The 26063-nt window shown below is 43.8% G+C and overlaps 1 protein-coding gene across 5 annotated transcripts in view; it reads left to right on the top strand.

Moving 5' to 3' along the window:
* Positions 1-26063, top strand: part of LOC106600493 (cell adhesion molecule 3) — a 58444-nt gene that overhangs the window by 19096 nt on the left and 13285 nt on the right. For all 5 annotated transcript variants that reach the window (XM_014191883.3, XM_014191882.3, XM_014191880.3 and 2 more), the window contains exons 3-7: positions 14937-15086; positions 17321-17473; positions 18512-18649; positions 23281-23451; positions 25373-25463. In XM_014191883.3, the coding sequence (XP_014047358.1) occupies positions 14937-15086; positions 17321-17473; positions 18512-18649; positions 23281-23451; positions 25373-25463 (703 nt within the window). The remainder of the gene's footprint in view (positions 1-14936; positions 15087-17320; positions 17474-18511; positions 18650-23280; positions 23452-25372; positions 25464-26063) is intronic.

The following is a 26063-nucleotide window of genomic DNA, read 5'->3' as shown; positions in this document are numbered from 1 at the left end:
ATGGAAACCTGCTCCAGTGCGCTCAGGACCTCAGACTGGGGCAAAAGTTCCCCTTCCATCAGAACAACGACCCTAAGCACACAGCAAAGACGATGCAGGACTGGCGTTGGGACAAGTCTCTGAATGTCCTTGAGTGGCCCAGCCTGAGCCCGGACTTGAACCCGATCGAACATCTCTGGAAAGACCTGAAAATAGCTTTGCATTGACGCTCCCTATCCAACCTGACAGAGCTTGAGAGGATCTGCTGAGAATAATGGGAGAAACTCCCCAAATACAGGTGTGCCAAGCTTGTAGCATCATACCCAATGAGACTTGAGGCTGTTATCGCTGGCAAAGGTGTTTCAACAAAGTACTGAGTAAAGGGTCTGAATACTTATTTAAGTATTTTATTTTGAATAGATTTGCAAACATAAAAATAAAAAAACTGTTTTTGCTTTGTCATTATGGGGTATTGTGTGTAGATTGATGAGTGAAACAAACTATTTAATCCATTTTAGAATAAGGCTGTAATGTAAAAACTGTAATCCATTTTAGAATAAGGCTGTAATGTAAAAAAAAGCGGGTCTGAATACTTTCCAAATGCACTGTATGTATTGTTCCTATGGTCTTCCTCTGGAGTATGACACCATCTTAAAAGGGACATTGTGTGAATATCACCCTCCAGTCGTCTTACCTGATCTACCTACTATATACACATAGTACAAGGCATTACATCCATTCCAGGTGTACACACTAAATATTCAGCTAATGAAAATGAAGGAGATGAACTTGGAAAAGAATAGGCTCCTTCTGTAAGCCTCTTACCCGTGCATGAGAATCTACTTCAGCATCACTTACACGCGGGCACGCACACACGCGGGCACGCACACACGCTCATCGTTGTTTTATTCACTCTCTCTCACAGTCTACTAGGCACACTATTATAAATCCTCTCGTCGCTTGCACACACAAAGACAAGCACTGAGTCTCTCTCTCTTGCTCTCCCCTCCCTCTCTCTTGCTCGCCCTCCCTCTCCCTCCCTCTCCCTCCCTTTCATTCGCTCTCCCTCTTGCTGTATCTATGGCTTAAACGTGCTCATTGTTCCATATGTTTGTGTTCCTTATAGAGACACAAACGGAGACTCTCAGACACACAGACACGCGCACACTTGTTCTCGCACACTTTCCTATTTGAAGCGCGGCCCTCTAGTTTTTTGTTGTTGTTGTTCAAACAGAAATCCTCATGTGATTCCAGCTGCTTTTCTGTTGGCTGGAAGGCGTAAGCAAGGCAGCCATCTCTCTCTCTGTGTGCATAACACCGGAACATTTGATATGTAACATTTACTGAAGTGCTTGCTTGCCTGTTTTTTATTTTTATTAACTGATGTCCTAGGACGTTCCATTCCTTACAGACTGAGGCTTTATCCCAAATGGCACCCTATTCCGTATATAGTGCATGGGCCCTAGTTAAAAGTAGTGCACTTATTTTAATAGGAAATAAGGTGCAATTTGGGATGCAGCGCAAAGTGCATTGTAATTAAAAAGCTCTTCAGACTCTCTCTGTCGGATGAGGAAAACCCGGTCAGAGAAAATTACACAGTGAGAATTAATCAAAGACTTTATTAACTGTCGTGCAGGACGTGTCCTCCTTGGAATGTGACCAACTCTTCTTCCCATATTTTAATTTTTCAACTCAGATGCACTCCTTGAATAGACGAGTCAATATGACATTTATTCTCCCATAAGATTGACTAGCGTGAGATGAGGTGCAGCCTCCAATCATTGAGAGGACCAGTTGAGCATATCAAGTGTAATTTGATTGTTCTTCTTAATAACAGGAGAGCTTCTAAACAATGGATACTAAGCATCCAAATCCGAACCCTTAATTACAGTGTCAATTGGTCTCTGGGTAGTTAGTATCTCTCTTTGTGAATAACAAAATATTCGAAATGGCACCCTATTCCCTAGGGAGTGCACTACGGTTGACACTCACTCACTCGCTCACTCACTCACTCACTCACTCACTCACTCACTCACTCACTCACTCACTCACTCACTCACTCACTCACTCACTCACTCACTCACTCACTCACTCACTCACTCACTCACTCACTCACTCACTCACTCACTCACTCACTCACTCACTCACTCACTCACTCACTCACTCACTCACTCACTCACTCACTCACTCTATGTCTGTAATTTGATCATCATGAACTGGCGTGAGTATCCTTAGCCAGTTTCAGTATTATATACATTTTGTTATCTAAATAACTGAAAGGCAACCATTCTTACTTTAGGCAGATGTGTTTGATGAAAGGAGGGCAGACAGTTTATCTGCGATGGCAATTTTTTTCCCCTATTTTTAAAATTGTGATTTATTCATGTTTCACTCTTCAATTTCTAAAGCTATTTTCATGTTGCTACCATCAGCCTGTGGGCGCTTGGTTGTTCTACAGTCTAACCCATGTGATGTTGTCTTCTGTCTGCTCAGGGCCTAGCTAGCTGACAGCCCTAACTCTGGCGCTGTTGTGTGCTGCTACAACGTGCTGCTGCCGATGTTGTTTTGGAATGTTTTGACATTTCAATCTTTATTACCTGACTTTTCTCTGGATTCTCAGAGAGCTGTGATAGCTTTATCGATTTAACTCAGGATCTACATTTTGGAGTTTGACGTTTAGGATTTGCTTTGCTTTACTGGGTTGTGGCCACTGGTTGTGGGCTGATCTAGGATCAGTTTAGCCTTTTAGATCATAATGAACACGATGGCATGTATAGGGGAAAGCTGATCCTAGATTAGCACTCCTGGGATACTTTATATCAATACGGGCTCTTTTCTTACACCACTGGTATGGGTTTTATGTACTAGGCAAGTATTCTGCTGTAATCTATGTTTGATGCTGTGGACTGGAAATGATGTGTATAGAACTGATTCTCGACTGGGTGAAGAGTATTGTCTTGTAGTGTGCAGCGTGCTCTTTTCTGGGTGCGCTGTGCTGTGTTGGACTGGTTTGTTCTGGTTGTGGTTTGCTGATTGCCGTGGCCAGGGTCAGCTCTTTCTGTTGGTTTGCTTCTGTTTTAGCATACTCTGCAGGGAGCGCTCCTGCGATGCCAATTATATTGACTGGAGAAAGGAGGGGAGGAGGGGGTTAGAAGACTTAGTGAAAGGGAGAGAAAAGGGAGGCAGCGAAAAGAAAAAGGGGGGGAGATAATGCATGAGAGAAGAGACAATGAAAAGGGGGAAAAGAGAGAGGGAGAAACAGAGGAGGAGAGAAGGAGACCGTTGAGGGTGAGTGGATGAAAGGAGGGAAGACGAGAACAGAAAGCAGGGAGAGAGAGGGAAATTGGAGGAGAGAGATTCTGTCTGTGAGTGTAATAGTCTCATGCTGTCAGACTCTGGGGAATGCTCTCACTGCAGAGGAAAGAGAGGGAGTGAGACAGAGAGAGCAGCGAGAGCGGAGAAAGAGATAGATGAGGGAGAGAGAGTGAGAAAGAAAGATGACTTCAGCCTTTTTCCTGAGGAAGTGACGGTTCAGCCCCCCTCCTTTCCTATTAAGCAGTTGTGGTTCCCAATATAAAATGGGATTCTGTGGTGAGATGAATAAGTGTGTGAATGAATGGGAGTGTGTCACAGTATCTACATGTGTAGAGAGCAGCGGCTATGTGTTTTTCATCCCAACTGGGTCACCAGATGGCACATGTAAAGTTAACCCTGTTATTCAGGCCATGGCCATGATGTCGGTTAAGAACATGTGGACTGACACACTAATTAGTGACTTAGCCAAGGAGGAGGTTGTTCGTTAAAGATGCAACGATGACCCACGTTCCGACCGAGGCAGTTACTTAGATTTTGCTTGAATGTGTATGATAAAAACACAGAAAGAGAGAAAGACACTGTCCAACTTCTATTGTTCTACTGTCCCTGTCCATTTCCATTGTTGCGCTGGGTGCCCCTGCTGTTACACCAATTGATCTCCACTCAGTTGATTGGCTTTGACAGACAGTGGGGAACATAACGGCTGGGTTTGTTAGAGGTACATCTCTGTGAAACATGGAGGTCATTACATGCACACACACACACACACACACACACACACACACACACACACACACACACACACACACACACACACACACACACACACACACACACACACACACACACACACACACACACACACACACACACACACACACACACACAGAGTCGGTGTATGTGAACATGCATTGACATACACACAGCTACATGTAGTCTGATAACAAACACAGACACACTCACCCATTCACGCGCACGCACACATTCCGATACACACATTCAGAGCCTCTTTGGTCTCTCTGGTCGCTTTGTGTGTCATGTATCTGAATAGTCGGACCCAGGGAGCCTCCGAGGACTCCAGCCGGAGAACACCAACCTGCATTGTCACTGGAACATTAAAAACACAATTCAACAAACGTGTACAAAGTACATGACATGGCTTACGTGCAATGTACGTATTGTGTTTATTTGTGTAGAGCAGTAGTGTGTCCAAGAACATTTTCCTCTGGGGACGTCACAGTTTGTCCTATGCTAAAAAGGCATCAGAAAAAGGCATTCCTTCAGGTTTTTTTTATACGAGTGCAGTAACTCATGGGCCATGGTGAGGCATTCTTTCTGTGGTCTCCTCCCTATAATCTGCATGCTAATGTTTGTGACGTGTTGCGTGTCTGTCTACGTACGTCTGTCTATTCAAGCTGTAAATTAGGAGAATTCTCCTCAGAAATAAATACCTTAATTGCCTCCAGATATCTACTGTGTTAGACATTCAGTTAATGAGCAAACAACAGCATGATTAAGCCTACATATATAACTCTTATAGACATAGCGATTGATAGGATCTCTATGAATGTAACAATGAGATTTTAACCATTTTGTTTTTGACCATGTCGTTTCGGAAGTTACAGACTAGTCGAGCCGGGCCCAGTTTATATTGTTGTGAATTGGTCTAAATGACAGGGAGGGGTCAAGCTTTAGGTCACTGTGGTTGCCCTGGTAACCCTGTTCTGGCTGGTTGCCTGGCAACAATTCCCTTTTGTTCCAAATTATTTTATTTGCAGCATATCTTCCCCTTTACCCTTGCCTCTTCTGCTCACTTCTATCCATCATCCCCTCTCTCTGTCTTACTCCATCTATCCCCTTCACTTTATATAAATATGCTATTTTTCCCATCTCTCCTTCACTATGGGTATAGGGTCTGTTTCTCTCTGTAGTCTGCATCTATCCTTCCTCAGACGTCTATAGGGCCATCCCGATTGTCCTTGGTGCATCCTCATACCAGTCTGATGTTTCTGAGAATACCATGTATTTGAGGGTGTATGTTGTGTGTTAAACAGAGAGATAGATAAGAGACAGATAGGAATAGATGAGAGAGAGAACTATAGTTTTGTGATTTGGTCTTTTGAGGAGCCTTATAGCCTTTGACTGATATAGTGATCTCATAACTCCAGCCTCACGGTAATTGACTTCTTATTTCTGTAAGTGGTTTATTGGCAGGAGCAATAAGTATATTTGCCAAGGCATTAAGATCTCTCTCTCTCTCTCCCGCTCTCGCTTTCTCTCTCGCTTTCTCTCTTCCCCTCTCTCTCTCGCCTCCATAACGCCCTCCTCTCCTATGTTTTGCCGCCTTTCTCACAGTTGGGCTAGTTGCTAGGTGGGGTGGCTTGGCGCCGTACAGCTTGAGACTCGGGGGTCTGGGCTGTAAGCTAATGATGTTTGACAAGCACAGAGAGGGCGAGGGGTGGCGGTGGGGGGGTTACAGAAACAGCCAACCACAGGGGTTGGATGATTGAAAAGGGTGCGATTGAGAGATAAACAGAGAATCAGTGTGTTTGTGATAGGAGTCAAGGTGGGGCCCACATACAGTACAGCAGTGTTTTCCAATCCTGGTCCTTGGGACCCCAAGGGTTGCATATTTTTGTTTTTGCCCTAGTACCAACACGCAATTCAGTCCCCAGGATCAGGATTGGGAAAAACTGCAGTACAGTATTTTGGTCCAAACCAAATTTAATGAGGGGCAATCTGTTCATTTTTGGTACATCCAAATAAATGATATATAGTCATTGAGTCTTGAAGAATATAACTTATAAATACCAGGGTAAGATAGAGTTTCCAAATGGACTGACTTCAAAGACCAACCCTATAATTATTTTTTTTTGAAACCCTAATTCTCTTTTATAGAGTAAATCAAAAAGATGAATCAAGTCTATTTTATACTACAGATGGACCTTGTCTTGATTTGGCCATTCTTTCAACTATTTGGTAGAAATTAAAAAAGATGACAGAGCAGCAGAGAAATAAAGGGGAAGTATGGAAGGAATGGAAGAGTGAGCTGAAGCACGAGAAAAAGGGTTGTAAAGGGTAGAGGGTGGACAGAAGGGCATATCGGCACCCAGGGGATGGGGGAGGGGAGTGGACAGAAGAGGACAGCTGGACAGGGAGGGTAGAGAAGGGGGGCTGCTATTGTTGCTATATCCTGGATCAAATATGAAGAGGTTGTCACAGCCACACTGTTTAGCTGTATTTCCGACCCAAATCCTAGCATCAGCACAAGCATGACAGACAACTTTGTCATGGATGGTATCATTTAGACTGTAGCAGGTCTACTGTGTCTTATCATACACTTCACTGTGCTCTGATCATTTACTGCATGAGGATTCGCCTTTGAGTGTTTTCCTTATGGTGGATAATATTCCTAGAGAGATGAGGCGAAGGTGATACGGAAGGAAAGACAGAGAGACAGACAGTCGGTTTAAAAACGGAAGAGGGGGCTGGGGCTGGTCGAAAAGATTGGGAGGAAAGGTTGACAGAAGGGTGGAGAGGTGAAAGAGGACTGGAGGGAAAATATGAGAAGAGAAAGACAGATGGAGGAAGGTGAAAAAAAGATGGAAAGAGACAGATGGATGGAGAGAAGATGGGCGAAAATGAAAATGGAGAAATGAAAGGGATATTTTTCACTGTCTGGTCTTGGGACAGTGTTTATTAAGTCTCTCTTTTATATCTGAGCCTGAAGCCCTCTCGCCTCACCCCTTCTCTCTCTCTCTCTCTCTCTTTCTCTCTCTCTCTCTCTCTCTCTCTCTCTCTCTCTCTTCCCTCCCTCCTTCCGTCTGCCTCTTTCTCTACCTCCTGGTTCTCACTTCGTTCACGCTGCGTTTAGAAAGTGTAAATTGTGTTTCTTTAAATACCCGTGTCTTCCTCAAACTCACAGCTGTGTGGGTTTGTGGAGAGGAGAGAAGAAAGGAGAGCAACAGCATTTAACTCCTGTCTACCAAGGATAAATCTCTCTTCTTTCATGTCATTGCAACACTAGCAGTAGTCAGTACAGCTCCTGGAGAGAGACAGGTTAGGTTTCTGTTCAGGAATACATATATAATATATGCTGTGTGTAGATACAGCTGTTCTATTCTTTAGAAATAGAAACAGCCATTGCGGTTGGCTTGATAACTGAGGCGACGGAACAGACAGCCTATTTACCAAAGCATTTATGCTGAGCAGAAGAAGATCTCACAATCAGCCACAATAATTAGAATTAGCCCTAGATGTAATTATTGACGACACTAATCCAGGGAGAGGGAGCCAAGCACTCCACCACAAACTCTGGCTGCATCTCAAATGACACCTATTCCTTATGGGCCCTGGTCAAAAGTATTGCACTACATAGGGACTAGGGTGCCATTTGGGGCACCCTTGTGAAACAGGCCGCAGAGCCCAACCTCAACGGTAGCCAGGGATAGAGAATGTAGTCTACTAGAGAGAGAGAGAGAGAGAGAGTAAGAGAGAGAGAGAGAGAGAGAGAGAGAGCGAGAGCGAGAGCATTGGACACTTTATGGAACACAAAGCCTTCACTATTTCCTCCTGGAATATCCAAGGCCTGAGGTCATCTGCCTTTGGCCTAAAGAGCAGGAACCTGGACTTCACCAAAGAAATGTTACATGGTATAGAGGAGATGGACCCACTGGTTGCCTTCTAGGTTACAGAAGGCAACCAGTGGGTCCATCTCCTCTATACCACACTACCAGGAGTAACACAGGGAAGGGACTCAGGGGGTATGCTAATTTGGTATAGAGAAAACCTAACTCACTCTATTAAATGAATCAAAACAGGAACATTTTACATTTGGCTAGAAATTCAAAAGGAAATTATGCCAACAGGGAAAAATGTCCTCCTGTGTGTTTCCTACAGTACATTCGTGAAGTATTCAGATCCGTTCACTTTCTCCACATTTTATTACGTTGCAGCCCTTTTCTAAAATTGATTAAATTAATGTTTTTCCTCATAAATCTACACACAATACCCCTTAATGACAAAGCAAAAACAGGTTTTTATAAATGTTTGCAAATGTATAAAATAAAAAAATGGAAATATAACATTTACATGTATTCAGACCCTTTGCTATGAGACTCGAAATTGAGCTACCAGACATGATTGTGTCGAGGCACAGATCTGGGGAAGGGTAAGAAAACATTTCTGCAGCATTGAAGGTCCCCAAGAACACAAGATTCTCTGGTCTGATGAAATCAAGATTTAACTCTTTGGGCTGAATGCCAAGCATCACGTCGGGAGGAAACCGGGAACCATCCCTACGGTGAAGCATGTTGGGGGCAGCACCATGGTGTGGGGATGTTTTTTAGTGGCAGGGACTGGGAGACTAGTCAGGATGGAGGGAAAGATGAACAGAGCAAAGTACAGAGAGATCGATGAAAACCTGCTCCAGAGCGCTCAGGACCTCAGACTGGGGTGAAGGTTCACCTTCCAACAGGACAACGACCCTAAGCACACAGCCAAGACAACGTAGGAGTGGCTTTGGGACAAGTCTCTGAATGTCCTTCAGTGGCCCAGCTAGAGCCCGTACTTGAACCCGATTGAACACCTCTGGAGTGACCTGAAAATAGCTGTGCATTGACGCTCCCATCCAACCTGACAGAGCTTGAGAGGATCTGCAGAGAAGAATGGGAGATAGTCCCCAAATACAGGTGTGCCAAGTTTGTAGTGTCATACCCAAGAAGACTCGAGGCTGTACTGAGTACTGAGTAAAGGGTGTGAATACTTATATAAATGTGATATTTCAGTTTTTACATTGTAATAAATTTGCTACATTTTCTAAAAAACAGTTTTTGCTTTGTAATTATGGCGTATTGTGTGTAGATTGATGAGGGGAAAAAACTATTTAATCCATCTTAGAATAAGGCTGTAAGGTAACAAAATGTGAAAAAAGTTAAGGGGTCTGAATACTTTCCGAATGCACTGTATATCCCCCCCCACTAGAATACTTTCATGAAGACAGCTTCTCCGTCCTAGAAGGGGAAATCAGTCATTTCCAGGTCCAGGGACATGCACTAGTCTGTGACGCCCTAAATGCCAGAACTGGACAGGAATCTGACACCCTCACCACACAGGGGGACAAACACCTACCTGGAGGTGACAGCATTCCCTCCCCCATATGGCCCCCTAGACACAACTACGACAACATAACCAACAAAAACGGGTCACAACTCCTGCAGCTGTGTCACATGCTGGGTATGTACATAGTCAATGATAGGCTTCGAGGGGACTCCTATGATAAGTACACCTATAGCTCATCTCTTGGCAGTAGTACTGTAGACTACTTTATCACTGACCTCAACCCAGAGTCTCTCAGAGTGTTCACAGTCAGCCCACTGACACCCCTATCAGATCTCAGCAAAATCAGTCTACTTGAACAGGGCAGTACTCAATCATGAGGCATCAAAGCCAAAGGAACTGAGTAATATTAAGAAATGCTGTAGATGGAAGGAAAATATAGTGGAAATATACCAATAAACAATTAGGCAACAACAAATTCAGTCCCTTCTAGACAATTTCCTGGACAAAATGTTTCACTGTAATAGTGAAGGTGCAAACTTGGCAGTAGAAAACCTAAATAGTATATTTAACCTCTCAGCCTCCGTATCAAATCTAAACATTTCAAGCAGACAACCTAAGAAATTTGACAACAATGACAAATGGTATGATGAAGAATGCAAAAACCTAAGTAAGAAATTGAGAAACCTATCCAGCCAAAAACATAGAGACCCAGAGAACCTGAGCCGACGACACCTTCACTATGGTAAATAACTAAAACAATACAGAAATACACTACGGAAAAAGAAGGAACAGTACATCAGAAATCAGCTCAATGTAATTGAAGAATCCATAGAATCTAACCACTTCTGGGGAAATTGGAAAACTCTAAACAAACAACAACATGAAGTTATCTATCCAAAATGGAGATGTATGGATAAACCACTTCTCCAATCTTTTTGTCCCTTTAACAAAGAACAAACAGCAAAAACATATACATGATGAAATACAAATCTTATAATCAACTATTAAAGACGACCAGAACCCACTGGATTCTCCAATTACATTGAATGAACTACAGGACAAAATACAAACACTCCAACCCAAAAAGACCTGTGGTGTAGATGGTATCCTAAATTAAATGATAAAATATACAGACCACAACTTCCTAATGGCTATAAATAAACTCTTTAACATCATCCTCAGCTCTGGCATCTTCACCAATATTTGGAACCAAGGATTGATAACCCCAATCCACAAAAGTGGAGACAAATTGTACCCCAATAACTACCGTGGGATATGCGTCAACAGCAACCTTGGGAAAATCCTCTGCATTATCATTAACAGCAGACTTGTACATTTCCTCAGTGAAAGCAATGTGCTGAGCAAATGTCAAATTGGATTTTTACAGAATTCCCGTACGACAGACTACGTATTCACTCTGCACACTGTAATTGACAAACAAACAAACCAAAACAAAGTCTTATTTAAAAAAAGATGTTGACTCAATTTGGCTTGAGGGTCTGCTATACAAATGGATGGAAAGCTGTGTTGGGGGAAAAACATACAACATTATAAAATCCATGTACACAAACAACAAGTGTGTGGTTAAAATTGGCAAAGAAACACACATTTCTTTCCACAGGGCCGGGGGGTGAGACAGGGGTGCAGCTTAAGCCCCACCCTCTTCAACATATATATATCAACGAATTGGCGAGGGCACTAGAACAGTCTGCAGCACCTGGCCTCACCCTACAAGAATCTGAAGTCAAATGTCTACTGTTTGTTGATGATCTGGTGTTTCTGTCCCCAACAAAGGAGGGCCTACAGCAGCACCTAGATCTTCTGCACAGATTCTGTTAGACCTGGGCCCTGACAGTAAATGTCAGTAAGACGAAAATAACCGTGTTTCAAAAAAGGTCCAGTCACCAGGACCACAAATACAAATTCCATCTAGACACCGTTGCCCAAGAGCACACAAAAAAATGATACATACCTCGGCCTAAACATCAGCGCCACAGGTAACTTCCACAACGCTGTGAACGATCTGAGAGACAAGGCAAGAAGGGCCTTCTATGCCATCAAAAGGAACATAACATTTTACATCCCAATTAGGATCTGGCTAAAAATACTTGAATCAGTTATAGAACCCATTGCCCTTTATGGTTCTGAGGTCAGGAGTCTGCTCACTAACCAAGAATTCACAAAATGGGACAAACACGAAATTGAGACTCTGCATGCAGAATTCTGCAAAAAATATCCTCAGTGTACAATGTAAAACACCAAATAATGCATGAAGAGCAGAATTAGGCCGATACCCACTAATTATCAAAATCCAGAAAAGAGACGTTCAATTCTACTACCACCTAAAATGAAATGATCCCCAAAGCCATCACCTACAGAGAGATGAACGTGGAGAAGAGTCCCCTAAGAAAGCTGGTCCTGGGGCTCTATTCACAAACATAAATAGACCCCACAGAGCCTCAGGACGGCAACACAATTAAACCCAACCAAATCATGAGAAAACAAAAAGATAATTACTTGACACATTGGAAAGAATTAAATAAAAACAGAGCAAACTAGAATGCTATTTTGCCCTAAACAGAGTGTACACAGTGGTAGAATACCTGAGCTTTGTACAGAGAGAGAGAGAGAGAGAGAGAGAGAGAGAGAGAGAGAGAGAGAGAGAGAGAGAGAGAGAGAGAGAGAGAGAGAGAGAGAGAGAGAGAGAGAGAGACTACTCTCCACAAATGTAAAAGCATTGGATTGATGTAGGCATGGGATAGACTACGGGGGATTGTTCGACAGCAATACTAAAGGAATTCTTAAAAGTGTGTAATGCTGTTTCGGTGTAGTATCATTTTTGGTTTTTGGCAGTTAGTTTTAGTTAGGTTGTCGTGCCAATGTTCTTCCTGCCACATCCTGCATGCATTTCCTCTTTCATGTCCCGGTCGGAGTTCCGCTACGGAACACTTAGAACACACAGATGTGAAGAAGAAAATGTATATCACCGCTGGTGCAAGGATGTGATAGCGCTACACTGTGAATTTAAAACTGTCTACCACTGACAATTTTTGTTCCAATTAGACTATTTATAAATGCCATATTTACAGAGGTGAGCAGCTTGCTTTGAGGCATGTCTGGTACTATATATGGATGTGTTCCAAATGGCACCCTATTCCCTACACTACCACACTACTGCCATTTGGGATGCAGAACATACAGTACCAGTCAAAAGTCTGGACACACCTACTCATTCAAGGGTTTTTCTTTATTTTTACTATTTTCTACATTGTAGAATAATAGTGAAGACATCAAAACTATGAAATAACACACATGGAATCATGTAGTAACCAAAAAAGTGTTAAACAAATCAAAATATATTTTATATTTGAGATTCTTCAAAGTAGCCACCATTTGAATTGATGACAGCTTTGCACACTCTTGGTACTCTCTCAACCAGCTTCATGAGGTAGTCACCTGGAATGCATTTAAATTAACAGGTGTGCCTTGTTAAAGTTAATTTGTGGAATTTATTTTCTTCTTAATGCGTTTGAGCCAATCAGTTGTGTTGTGACAAGGTAGGGGTGGTATACAGAAGATATCCCTATTTGGTAAAAGTCCATATATTGGCAAGAACAGTTCAAATAGCAAAGCAAACAGATTTAACCTTGCATGTCAGGGATTCAATTCAGCAACCTTTCGGTTACTGGCCCAACACTCTAACCACTAGGCTACATGCCGCCCTGGAGTTCAAGTCATTCCTTTGGTCTGATGAGTCCAAATTTGAGATTTTTGGTTCCAACCACTGTGTCTTTGTGAGACGCAGAGTAGGTGAATGGATGATCTCCGAATGTGTGGTTCCCACTGTGAAGCATGGAGGAGGCGGTGTGATGGTGTGGGGGTGCTTTGCTGGTGACACTGTTTGCTCTTAGTGGGACTATCGTTTTTTTCAACAGGAAAATGACACCTCCAGGTTGTGTAAGGGCTATTTGACCATGGAGAGTGATGGAGTGCTGCATCAGATGACCTGGCCTCCACAATCACCCGACCTCAACCCAATTGAGATGGTTTGGGATGAGTTGGACTGCAGAGTGAAGGAAAAGCATCAAACAAGTGCTCAGCGTATGTGGGAACTTGTTCAAAACTGTTGGAAAAGCATTCCAGGTGAAGCGGGTTGAGAGAATGCCAAGAGTATGCAAAGCTGTCATCAATGCAAAGGGTGGCTACTTTGAACAATCTAAAATATATTTTCATTTGTTTAACACTTTTTTGGTTACTACACGATTCCATATGTGTTATTTCATATGTGATTTGATGTCGTCACTAGTATTCTACAATGTAGAAAATAGTAAAAATAAAGAAATACCCTTGAATGAGTAGGTGTGTCCAAACTTTTGACTGGTAGTGTAAATTTTTGGTCTAGTTAAGCCTTTTCTGTAATGAATGTCTCCTGTTTGTTGATGTTCCTGGACATAAAATACCCCTTAAAGAGAGTGAACATTTGGTTAGACAGATGCACAACACATCAACGGTATTAGAATAACTTATTATAAGAATCTATATTTTCCAGTTCCATTTCAATGTATTTATGTAATCCCATACAGTATATCAGCAAAGGTTACTGTCGTGTATGGGATGCGTCCTAAAATGGCACAATATTCCCTACATAGCACTTGACCAAGGGGGTCCCTGGTCCAAAGTAAGTGCACTATATAGGGTATAGGGTGTCATTTTGCAAGTTCAAGTTCAGTTAAGGTTTTTACTATCACAATTCAGTGCCGAACCCCATAATTATTGCTGGTCACATTCATTCTCACATCCTGACCCTCATTTCCATAATATTTGTCTCATTTGAGTTTGTTCAACCCTGAAATACATATGCATGCCTAAAAATGACACCGCTTAAACACCGTGGGGCCACACAGTAACATTAACACTGTGTAGCATCTCTCCATTGACACTTTGACCTTTTCATTTCACTCGCTCTCTCTCTAACCCCCCCCCCCCCCCCCCCCCCCACACACACACACACACACAGCATATTGTGCTTCTCAATATGCCTCTCCTTCATTGGCTGCATCCCAAACCAAATGGCACCCTATTCCCTATATAGGGCCCTGGTCAAAAGTAGTGTACTATATGGGGCGGCAGGTAGCCTAGTGGTTAGAATGTTGGGCCAATAACCAAAAGGTTGCTAGATTGAATCCCCGAGCTGACAAGGTAAAAATCTGTCGTTCTGCCCCTGAACAAGGAAGTTAACCCACTGTTCCTAGGCCGTCATTGTAAATAAGAAGTTGTTCCAAACTGACTTGCCTATTTAAATAAAGATGAAATTATAAAAATATAGGGAACCAGCCAGTTAATGTTCTGGCTGGTTATAGACTCATCAGTCTTACATAGATACTCCCATGGCTGTTCTCCCTCTCTAACTGTCCAGGCTCTGTCTGTATCCAAAATGGAATGCTGTTCCCTATTTACTGCAGTATATAGGGAATAGGGTGCCATTTGGGACACACACACCTGTCCAGACCTCTTACAGACAGTACCTGAAATGATCATCTCCATCTGACCTCCCTTTTCCCTTTCTTCTCTGTGTTGCCTAGACGATGACCCCATGCAGCCGGTGACCCAGGACGAGACGGTGTCGGTGGGCGGCACGGTGACCCTGACCTGCCGGGTGGCAGAGAGCGACAACTCCTCCCTGCAGTGGTCCAACACGGCCCAGCAGACTCTGTACTTTGGAGAGAAGAGAGGTGAGAGAGAGGAAGGAAGGAAGGGAGGGAGGGAGGGTTGTGTGTTTGAGAGAGAGAGATGTTTGTGTATGTGTGTGAAAGAGAGAGAGGGAGACAGAGATCAAGAGCCCAAAAATAACTGGTGTGTCTGGCTAGGACCCTCTGAGGGTATCTTTTCTCAACCAGGGCCTCAGAACCAGATCCTGACCCAGCACTCTTACACCACAGTCTAGCCCCATCAGACACACACACACACATGTGCACACACACACACATGTGCACACACACACACACACACACACACACACACACACACACAACACACACACACACACACACACACCACACACACACCACACACACACTCGGCTTGCATGGCTTAATGGACCATAATAATCCCGAAACTGCAAACCCTGCCTATCTGGCACTCCAAGCGCTCAAATTATTTGAAGGATTTCAATTACTACTTGAAGATAGATCTGGTAGTAATCTATTGCCCTACTATCTGTGAACCTAATGGCGTGTTGACATGTTGATGTCTTTGGAGAAAGGGGGATACCTAGTCAGTTGTACAACTGAATGCCTTCAACTGAAATGTGTCTTCCGCATTTAACCCAACCCCTCTGAATCAGAGAGGTGCAGTGGGCTGCCTTAATTCACATCAACGTCCTTGGCGCCCAGGGAACAGTGGGTTAACTGCCTTGCTCAGGGGGCAGAACGACTGATTTTTACCTTGTCAGCTCGGGGATTTGATCCAGCCACCTTACTGGCCCAACGCTCTAACCACCAGGCTACCTGCCGCATTGTTTGTTGCCAGGGGAGCGTGCATGCATGTACCTTTAGCCTATGTTATTTTCAGATCTAGATCAATAACATTACTGTCTAAGTAGAAATAGCATTGTTTCTGAAATAACAATATGCTGCTACTCTCAAATCGTATTCATCCCATAAAGCTTCCTCCAGTTAACAATATATTGGAAAGGAGGGGTAAATGGAGGATACATGAAGACAGGTAAATGATGGGGGGGGGGCACACACAGGAGCTACATCAAGACAAATGGACTGACCTTGGCTACTGGTAAACCATGAAGACAAAGCCCTGGCAGAGACACAGACACAGGCAGAGTTAGGCATGCTATGCAGAGACACACAGACGGAGAGACAGACAGCGAAAAGACAGACAGACAGACAGAAAAAGAGTCGGACAGACAGAAAGAGAGGGAGGCAGACAGATAGAGAGCGACAGACAGACAGACTGAGCCAGACAGACACACACAGACAGAAAGAGAAAGCGGGAGTCATCCAGACGGAAAAGGACAGAGACACACATGTACAAACACAAATACACAAAGACAGACAGAGAGACATATTGTATATGGAGACAGTCCTGCACTCGACCCCAGTAGCCACAGACAGAGAGACATATTGTATATGGAGACAGTCCTGCACTAGCCCCCAGTAGCCACAGACAGAGAGACATATTGTATATGGAGACAGTCCTGCACTAGATCCCAGTAGCCACAGACAGAGAGACATATTGTATATGGAGACAGTCCTGCACTAGACCCCAGTAGCCACAGACAGAGAGACATACTGTATATGGAGACAGTCCTGCATTAGGCCCCAGTAGCCACAGACAGAGATCAGGACTGTCTGTAGACAGATAAACAGGCCCAAGGAATGACTGCCTGTGAATGTTCAGTTGCCTTCATGTTACAATGGGCCCTGGTCAAAAGTAGTGCACTATGTAGGGAATAGGGGTTATATTTTAGTTTGTTTGTGTGTGTGTCCCAAGAGCCCAGACAGTCAGATCCGAATACATATAGAGGTCAAAGATATCACGTAGATGGGACGTGTGTTTCCTACCGTTTCATCATCCTCGCATAACCTACACTAAACACTGTGTGTGTGTGTGTGTGTGCCCCTCCCTGCCAGCTGCCGCGATGATGACAAAGCGTTTATATCTCTTCTTCTTTTGCCCCCTCCTATTTCCCTCCCTCCCTCCCTCCCTCCCTCCCTGTCTGTCTGTCTGTCTGTCTGTCTGCCTGTCTCCGTGTGTTTCTCCATTATTCTTCCCCTTCCCACTCTCCCTAATTTTCTCTCTTTCTTCCCTATCTCTATTTCTCCCCCATCCCGATTCTCTCCCTCTCTCCCTCCCCCTCTCTCCCTCCTTCTCTCTCCCCTCCTCCCCTCGCCACCACCTCTCTCTCCCCCCTCCACTTTTCCTCTCCCTCCCATCCCTCTGTCTCACCCAGCTCTGAGAGATAACCGTATCCAGCTCCACCGGTCGACAGGCACAGAGCTGTCCATCACCATCGGAGACATCCAGCTGTCAGACGAGGGGGAGTACACCTGCTCCATCTTCACCATGCCCGTCCGCACTGCCCGTGCCACCGTCACTGTGCTAGGTGTGTGTGTGTATTAATGCATAATTCTGTATTATGCATTAACTTATTCATGCAGTCTGTGTGCTAGATACAGTAGTGGAGTACTGTATGTAGATTTCTTAGACTGATTGTCGGCAGTGGTGGAAAAAGTACCCGATTGTCATACTTGAGTAAAAGTAAAGATACCTTAATAGAAAATGACTCAAGTAAAAGTGAAAGTCAACCAGTAAAATACTACTTGAGTAAAAGTCTAAAAGGATCTGGTTTTCAATATACGTAAGCATCAAAAGTAAATGTAATTGCTTAAATATACTTAAGTATTGAAAGTAAAAGTATAAATAATTTCAAATTCCATTTATTAAGCAAACCAGACGGTACCATTTTCTTGTTTTTTTGCGGAGAGCCAGGGGTACATTCCCACTCTCAGACATGATTTACAAACAAAGCATTTGTGTTTAGTGAGTCCAGAGGATCAGAGGCAGTAGGGATGACCACTTGTTCTCTTGATAAGTGTGTGAATTGGACCATTTTCCTGTCCTGCTAAGCATTCAAAATGTCATGAGGACTTTTGGGTATCAGGGAAAATGTATGGAGTAAAAGTATATTCTTTTCTTTAGGAATGTAGTGAAGTAAAAGTAAACGTTGTCAAAAATATAAATAGTAAAGTACAGATACCCCCCAAAACGACTTAAGTAGTAGTTTAAAGTGTTTTTACTTAAGTACTTTATACCACTGAGTGTCGATAGCGTGCAGCTGTATTACATTCTCTCTGTTCTGTATACTATATACATGTCTGCTATAAGTCTGTGGCAGTGTCCAAATGGCACCCTATTCCCTATATAGTGCACTACTTTTGACCAGAGACCATAGTACACTACAGTATATAGGGAATAGGTGTCCTTTCGGGATGCACAACACATCTATAAGTGTGTCTCTGTGTTAAATGTACTCTCTCTCTCTCTCTCTCCCTCTTTCTCTCCCTCTCTTTCTCTCTCTCTCTCTTCTCTCTTCTCTCTCTCCATGTTTCTGTCTGTCTCTCTTGCTCTCTCTCTCTGTCAGGTGTCCCTGGTAAGCCTCAGATCTCTGGCTATGAGGATGCTGTGCAGGAAGGGGGCAAAGTCACCCTCACCTGCACCAGCTCTGGGAGCAAGCCCCCCGCCAAACTACACTGGTACAGGGACCAGGAGGAACTCACAGGTAAAGGTGGGAGGGAGAGAGGAGGGGAAGGGAGGGGAGAGAGGATGGGAGGGAGAGAGAGAGAGAAGGGAGAGGGAGATAGAAGGAGAGCGAGATAGAGAGAGAAAAAAGGGAGTGTGATAGATCATGAGAGACAGAAAAAAGAGAAAGGTGTGTATGTATGTGTGAGAGAAGGGAAGGGAGATGGAGAGAATGTGTATGTATGGGTGAGAGAAGGGAAGGGAGATGGAGAGAATGTGTATGTATGGGTGAGAGAAGAAAATAAATGGTGGTTAAAGAAAGAAGAAGAGAGAGAGGATAATAGAACATTTGCAAGCTAGAGAAACTAGAGGGGAGGTGATGAGGCAGAACATAGCAAAACACTAAACAGAGAGCGAGAGAGCGAGAGAGAGGAGGTGGGGACAGGAAGGAGAGGGGGGGATGGTTGGAAGGGAGAGGAGAGGGAAGATGGGAGAGAGAGGGTCTGTAGATGGGATTCAGAGAGAGGGAGGGAGAGAGATAGAAAGATAAAAAGTAAATAAGATTGAAAGGATAGAGGGGATAAACGGTAAAGCTAGGCGCTGAAAGCGGCGACACGGGGGGATGAGGCAGAACACAGAGGAAGCTGTAAACGAGAGAGAGAGAGGGTCTACGTCCCAAATGGAACCCTATACCCTATGCCAAAAGTGGCCCTATAACCTATACTAAAAGGGTGCCATTTGGGATGCATCTAGAATGTTCTATTAGGGTAGATTGAGTGACCTTGGTTCCTGATAAACCATGAGAAGACTGAGGGAAAGCCGCAGATAGTGAGTGGGGAGCATCCCAGTCATGTTGGAGACTATATGAGCTCAACCCTGTGTGACATATAGTATGTGTAACTATCCTTGTGGGGACCAAACAATTAATTCCCATTGAAAATCCTATTTACCTTAACCCTAACCCTTAACCTAACTCTAACCTTAATCCCCAACCCTAAACCTAACCCTAACCTTAACCCCAACCCTTAACCTAACCCTAACCTTAACTCCCAACCCTAACTCCTAACCCTAAACCTAACCCTAATTGTAACCCTAACCCTAAACCTAACTCCTAAGGCTAAAATAGCCCTTTTCCTTGTGGGTGTAAGGGGTGCGTAACCGGTGGCAGGGAAGTCAGACGCAGGAGAGCAGAACTTGGTAATAGCCGGAGCAGTTTAATCGCAAAACCAACGGCATAAAAATAACAAGATATGGGTACAAAAACCCGTCGTGCACCAATCAACACGTGCACAAGCACTTACAATAAACACTCCCACACAAAGACATGGGGGGAACAGAGGGTTAAATACACAACAAGTGATTGAGGGAATTGAAACCAGGTGTGAGGAAAAACAAGACTAAACACATGGAAAATGAAAAGGGGATTGATGATGGCTAGAAGACCGGCGACGCCGAGCGCCGCCCGAACAAGGAGAGGACCAGACTTCGGTGGAAGTCGTGACAGTGGGGACTGGGGAAAAGTCCCCACTTGTCAGAACGGTCCTTGTTTTATGGAGACTTTTGGCTTCTGGTCCCCACAAAGATAGTAAAACCAAAAACACACACTCTCACAGACACACACTTTCTCTCTCACACACACACACACACCCACACATACAGTGGCTTGCGAAAGTATTCAACCCCCCTTGGCATTTTCCCTATTTTGTTTCCTTACAACCTGGAATTAAAATGGCTTTTTGGGGCGTTTGTATCATTCAATTTACACAACATGCCTACCACTTTGAAGATGCAAAATATTTTTTATTGTGAAACAAACAAGAAATAAGATTAAAAAACTGAAAACTTGAGCGTTTATAACTATTCACCCCCCAAAGTCAATACTTTGTAGAGCCACCTTTTGCAGCAATTATAGCTGCAAGTCTCTTGGGGTATGTCTCTACAAGCATGGCACATCTAGCCACTGAGATTTTTGCCCATTCTTCAAGGCAAAACTGCTCCAGCTCCTTCAAATTGAATGGGTTCTGCTTGTGTACAATAATTTTGAAGTCATACCACAGATTCTCAATTTGATTGAGGTCTGGGCTTTGACTAGGCTATTCCAAAACATTTAAATGTTTCCCCTTAAACCACTTGAGTGTTGCTTTAGCAGTATGCTTAGGGTCATTGTCCTGCTGGAAGGTGAACCTCCGTCCCAGTCTCAAATCTCTGGAAGACTGAAACAGGTTTCCCTCAAGAATTTCCCTGTATTTAGCACCATCCATCATTCCTTCAATTCTGACCAGTTTCCCAGTCCCTGCTGATGAAAAGCATCCCCACAGCATGATGCTGCCACCACCATGCTTCACTGTAGGGATGGTGTTCTTGGGGTGATGAGAGGTGTTGGGTTTGCACCAGACATAGCTTTTTCCTTGATGTCCAAAAAGCTCAATTTTAGTCTCATCTGACCATAGTACCTTCTTCTATATGTTTGGGGAGTCTCCCACGTGCCTTTTGGCGAACACAAAACATGTTAGCTTATTTTTTTCTGGACACTCTTCCGTACAGCCCAGCTCTGTGGAGTGTACGGCTTAAAGTGGTCCTATGGACAGTTACTCCAATCTCCGCTGTGGAGCTTTGCAGCTCCTTCAGGGTTATCTTTGGTCTCTTTGTTGCCTCTCTGATTAATGCCCTCCTTGCTTGGTCTGTGAGTTTTGGTTGGCGGCCCTCTCTTGGCAGGTTTTTTGTGGTGCCATATTCTTTCCATTTTTTAATAATGGATTTAATGGTGCTCTGTGGGATGTTCAAAGTTTCTGATATTTTTTTATAACCCAACCCTGATCTGTACTTCTCCACAATTTTGTCCCTGACCTGTTTGGAGAGCTCCTTGGTCTTCATGGTGCCACTTGCTTGGTGGTGCCCCTTGCTTAGTGGTGTTGCAGACTCTGGGGCCTTTCAGAAGAGGTGTATATATAATGAGATCATGTGACAGATCATGTGACACTTAGATTGCACACAGGTGCACTTTATTTAACTAATTATGTGACTTCTGAAGGTAATTGGTTGCACCAGATCTTATTTAGGGGCTTCATAGCAAAGGGGGTGAATACATATGCACTCACCACTTTTCTTTTTCTTTACATTTTTTTAAAACAGGTAATTTTTTTCATTTCACTTCACCAATTTGGACTATTTTGTGTATGTCCATTACATGAAATCCAAATAAAAATCAATTTAAATGACAGGTTGCCAAGGCACTGTACACACACACACACATACACACACACACACACACACACACACACACACACACACACACACACACACACACACACACACACACACACACACACACACACACACACACACACACACACACACACACACACACACACACACACACACAAACTGGGCTCTTCAGTCAGTATTATAGCTGAAGAAAGGGAGCGAGGAGAGGCCGAGGAGATAAGCATCACGGGTCAACGTGTTACTATGACACCCTCTCATACAGAGTCTGTGTTCCAATTAGCACCCTTTTCCCTATGTAGTGCACTACTTTTGAGCCTACCTTATAGGGTGGCATTTGAGATGGAACCATAGAGCGCTGTGCTGTAAGTAGCTAGGTTAGGATAGATGAGCACACTCACTTCTGCTGCTTTGACGGGTTTACAGAGGTTAGAGAGGCTCAAAGGGGATGGAGAGAGGAAGAGAGGGAGAGAGAGAGGGACAGGGCTATACTAGGAGAGAGAATTATGGAGGAAAGAGATAAAAAGAGAATGGTTGCATCCCAAATGGCATCCGATTTCCTTCATAGTGCGCTACTTTTGACCAGGACAATAGACCAGGGAATTGGGTGATGGTCCCTGGACAAAAGTAATGCACTATATAGGGAATAGGGTGCCATATGGGATGCATTTTGGACACAGAGAGAGAGAAAATAGGATATTAGGGAAGGGTCAGTGGAGGAAAAGGATGACGGATGATGAAATGGTTGGGAGATGTTGAAAGAGTGTAGCTGAAGAGGGTATAATTGAGAAGAATGGCTGGCTAACTGCTGTGAAGAGGCTTTAAATATGCATGTTCTTGTACACTACAGTATGTAAGTGTAAGGGCTGATGGGATCAATTTGTCTGCATTGAATTGGATGTAGTTCAAAAGTAGTGCACTATATAGGGAATAGGGTGCCATTTGGGACGCAGGCATAATCTAAATGTATGGTATCATTATGGTGGATCCACAGATTATAGATGTTCCCTGTGTGTGTGTGTGTGTGTGTGTGTGTGTGTGTGTGTGTGTGTGTGTGTGTGTGTGTGTGTGTGTGTGTGTGTGTGTGTGTGTGTGTGTGTGTGCGTGCGTGCGTGCGTGCGTGCGTGCGTGTGTGCGTGGGTGAATGAGACAAAGAGAAAGAGAAATATCCTCCATATTACATAAATATTACTCAGACAGCCACTGATATTACTTTATCTTGAATGTAAACTCATTTGACATAGAGCTTTTCATACAGTGGTAGTAAGTAGTACATCATCATTATAGGCAATGACAGTTAAAACGAGTACCCATAGTGACAATATGTTTGTGTTTGCATCGTGTGTGTCTATCTGTGTGTCTCCCCTCATTTGAGTGTATCTACGTGTGTGTGGTGTGTGTGTGTGTGTGCATCTCTCTGTCTGTGTGTGTGTTCGTATGTGCATCCAGGTCGCCCTGATGTGGTGGAGTCTAACCCTGGTGAGCCGACCTACACAGTGATCAGTGAGCTGACTCTGACTGTGGGCCGAAGCGATGATAATGCTCTGATTGCCTGTGCTGTAGACCACCCTTCTCTGGCCCCTGGGGACAAAGGGAGCGAGCAACGCATTAGAGTCCTGTGTAAGTGCTGTCTCTACTCGCCAAGACCTGCCACTGCAACCACATGTACTTGCTGGTCCATAATTATTGGCACCCTTGATAAAGATGAGCAAAATACAGATCTACAAAGTTTGCTAAAAGAATTTGGGAAACAAATCTCTTAAAGATTGGGGTAAAACATTTTGGCACCCCTGTTTTTAACACGCTTGCATCCTTCCCTTGTGAGGATAATGACACTGAGACTTTTTCTCAACTGTTTTATGAGATTGGAGAACACACTGGGAGGGATTTTAGACCATTCCTCCTTACAGAATCTTTCCAGATCCTTGATATCCTTCATCTGCACTTATGGTCTGCCCTCTTCAATTCAAACCACAGGTTTTCAATGGGGTTCAAGTCCGGTGACTGAGATGGCCATTGCAAAATATAGATTTTCTGGTCAATTAACAATTTCTTTGTGGAGTTTGATTAGTGCTTGGGGTTGTCATCTTGCTGGAAGATCCACTTGCGGCCAAGTGTCAGCCTACTGGCAGAGAGAACCAGGTTTTTTGGCTAAAATGTCCTGGTAAAGTTCATGATGCCGTTGACCTTAACCCTAGTCCTGAGACCCCAGCAAAAATCGGCTTTTCATTTCCCTGACTTTCATTTATAGGCATGTCCAGCCGTTATATTTAGCCTCACAACCAAGTGTTTTACCATTTTCTTTTCAGTACAACCAGGTCTACAACTAGAACACAAACAGTTACATTCATGAGTTTTACTGACAAATGTCAATAAAAAACAAGGCCAGCCGAAGCAAAAACCTGATAACAATGAATGCTGTATGTATTCGTCAGTGATGACTGTGTGGAGTTTGGAGTTTGTGACAAAACTATGTGAGCTTATATAGACACTATGTCCTGGGATCTCCTATAATCTTCTATGCAGAATAACTCCTTTCTTTCTAACAACTCTTGTGTAGCTTGTAAGAGCCTCAGCTTTTCATAGATAGCTTTTAATAGTTTATTGCTCAAACCATTTCGACTCTACAGACATTTTTGTTAAAAAACCTGGCTCCTTTGGGATCCGCCCTTGTCTCACAACCACTGCTCTAACTCCCCGTTAATCACACAGAATAATGTATGTAGCTTAAACACACAATGTTTAAAAGAGGTTAGAAACCAAAATGCGCCGGCGTTACGGTAGGACTCATTGGATTAGCAAGGTCCCTTGGACCAGTGGCCCCATAACATCAAAGATCCACCACCATATTTTACCATAGGTATGACGTCATTTTCTGCATATGCTTCTGTTTTGACATTTTTTTGTTGTTGGTATTTTAACCCCCCTTTTCTCCCCAATTTCGTGATATCCAATTACGATCTTGTCTCATCACTGAAACTTCCCAACGGGCTTGGGAAGAGGCGAAGGTCGACTCATGCGTCCCCTACCCATATGCCTTTGCTACTGCTGGTCATACCTATACTGCGACCTGCAGGGGACACATATGCTTACCATACTGTTGATTTTACAGCGAGGTCAATAAATCCAATGTATTTTATAAAGCCCTTTTAACATCAGCAGTTTGTTACAATGGGCTTTACAGATACCCAGCCTAAAACCCCAAATAGTAAGCAATGCAGATGTAGAAGCTGGGTTAGCCAATTATGTTAGATTGCTCATAATTTTGTTTGTGTGTGTGTGTGTTTGTGTGTGTGTGTGTGTGTGTGTGTGTGTGTGTGTGTGTGTGTGTGTGTGTGTGTGTGTGTGTGTGTGCGAGCGCGAGCGTGCGTGCGTGCGTGCGTGCATTGTCACTGGAACATTACAAACATAACTCAACAGACGTGTACAATGTACATGACATGACTTACGTGCAATGTACGTATGTGTGTGTTTGTCCGTTTGTGTGTGTGTATCTATCTTCTCCAGTATATATGATGGCGATGTATTATTGTTTTTCCAGTCACCCCAGATGTAACTATCCAGCCTGAGAGTGATCTGCCCAGAGAGGGAGGAAAGTTCCACCTGCAGTGCATTGCCAACGGAAACCCTGAGTAAGACACACACACACACACACACACACACACACACACACACACACACACACACACACACAAGCAAGCAAATATCCCTACACACACTCTCATGAACAACACATACACAAACATACACTGTAGCATCCGTACTGCATTATAGATGAACCTGCCTTAGACCAGTCAGTCTATTGATCGGCTCCTCTCCTCTCGTCCTCCTTCTCCCCCTTTCTCTCATTCTCTGTCTCCCCCCGTCCCACTCTGGCTGCATCCCAAATAGCTCCCAAATGGCACCCTATTCCCCATAAGGCTCTGGTCAGAAGTAGTACACTATGTAGAGAATAGGGTGCCATTTGGGATGCAACCTATGTCTCCCTCTATCTCCCCATCACTGATCTCTCTCTCACCATGTCACTCACACTCACTCCACTCTAACTCAGTGTCTTTTCTGTCACAGCCGCGTCGAATCTTCCCCTCTTCCTTCTCGTCCTCACCAATAATTCTCTTCTATCTTGCTTTGCACCTTTTCCGCCCCCATCCTCCCCCATCCCTCGTCTCTTTGCTCTCCTTTAAGGTTATGCGTCAGCCTGTCACAGCCTCTCCAGTCACAGAATTCGTCCC

This window comes from Salmo salar, chromosome 03 (genome assembly GCF_965601325.2).
Source record: "Salmo salar chromosome 03, fSalSal1, whole genome shotgun sequence".
NCBI lineage: Eukaryota > Metazoa > Chordata > Actinopteri > Salmoniformes > Salmonidae > Salmo > Salmo salar.
The sequence above is the reverse complement of the archived record's forward strand: the minus strand, read 5'-3'. Positions and strand labels throughout refer to the sequence as shown.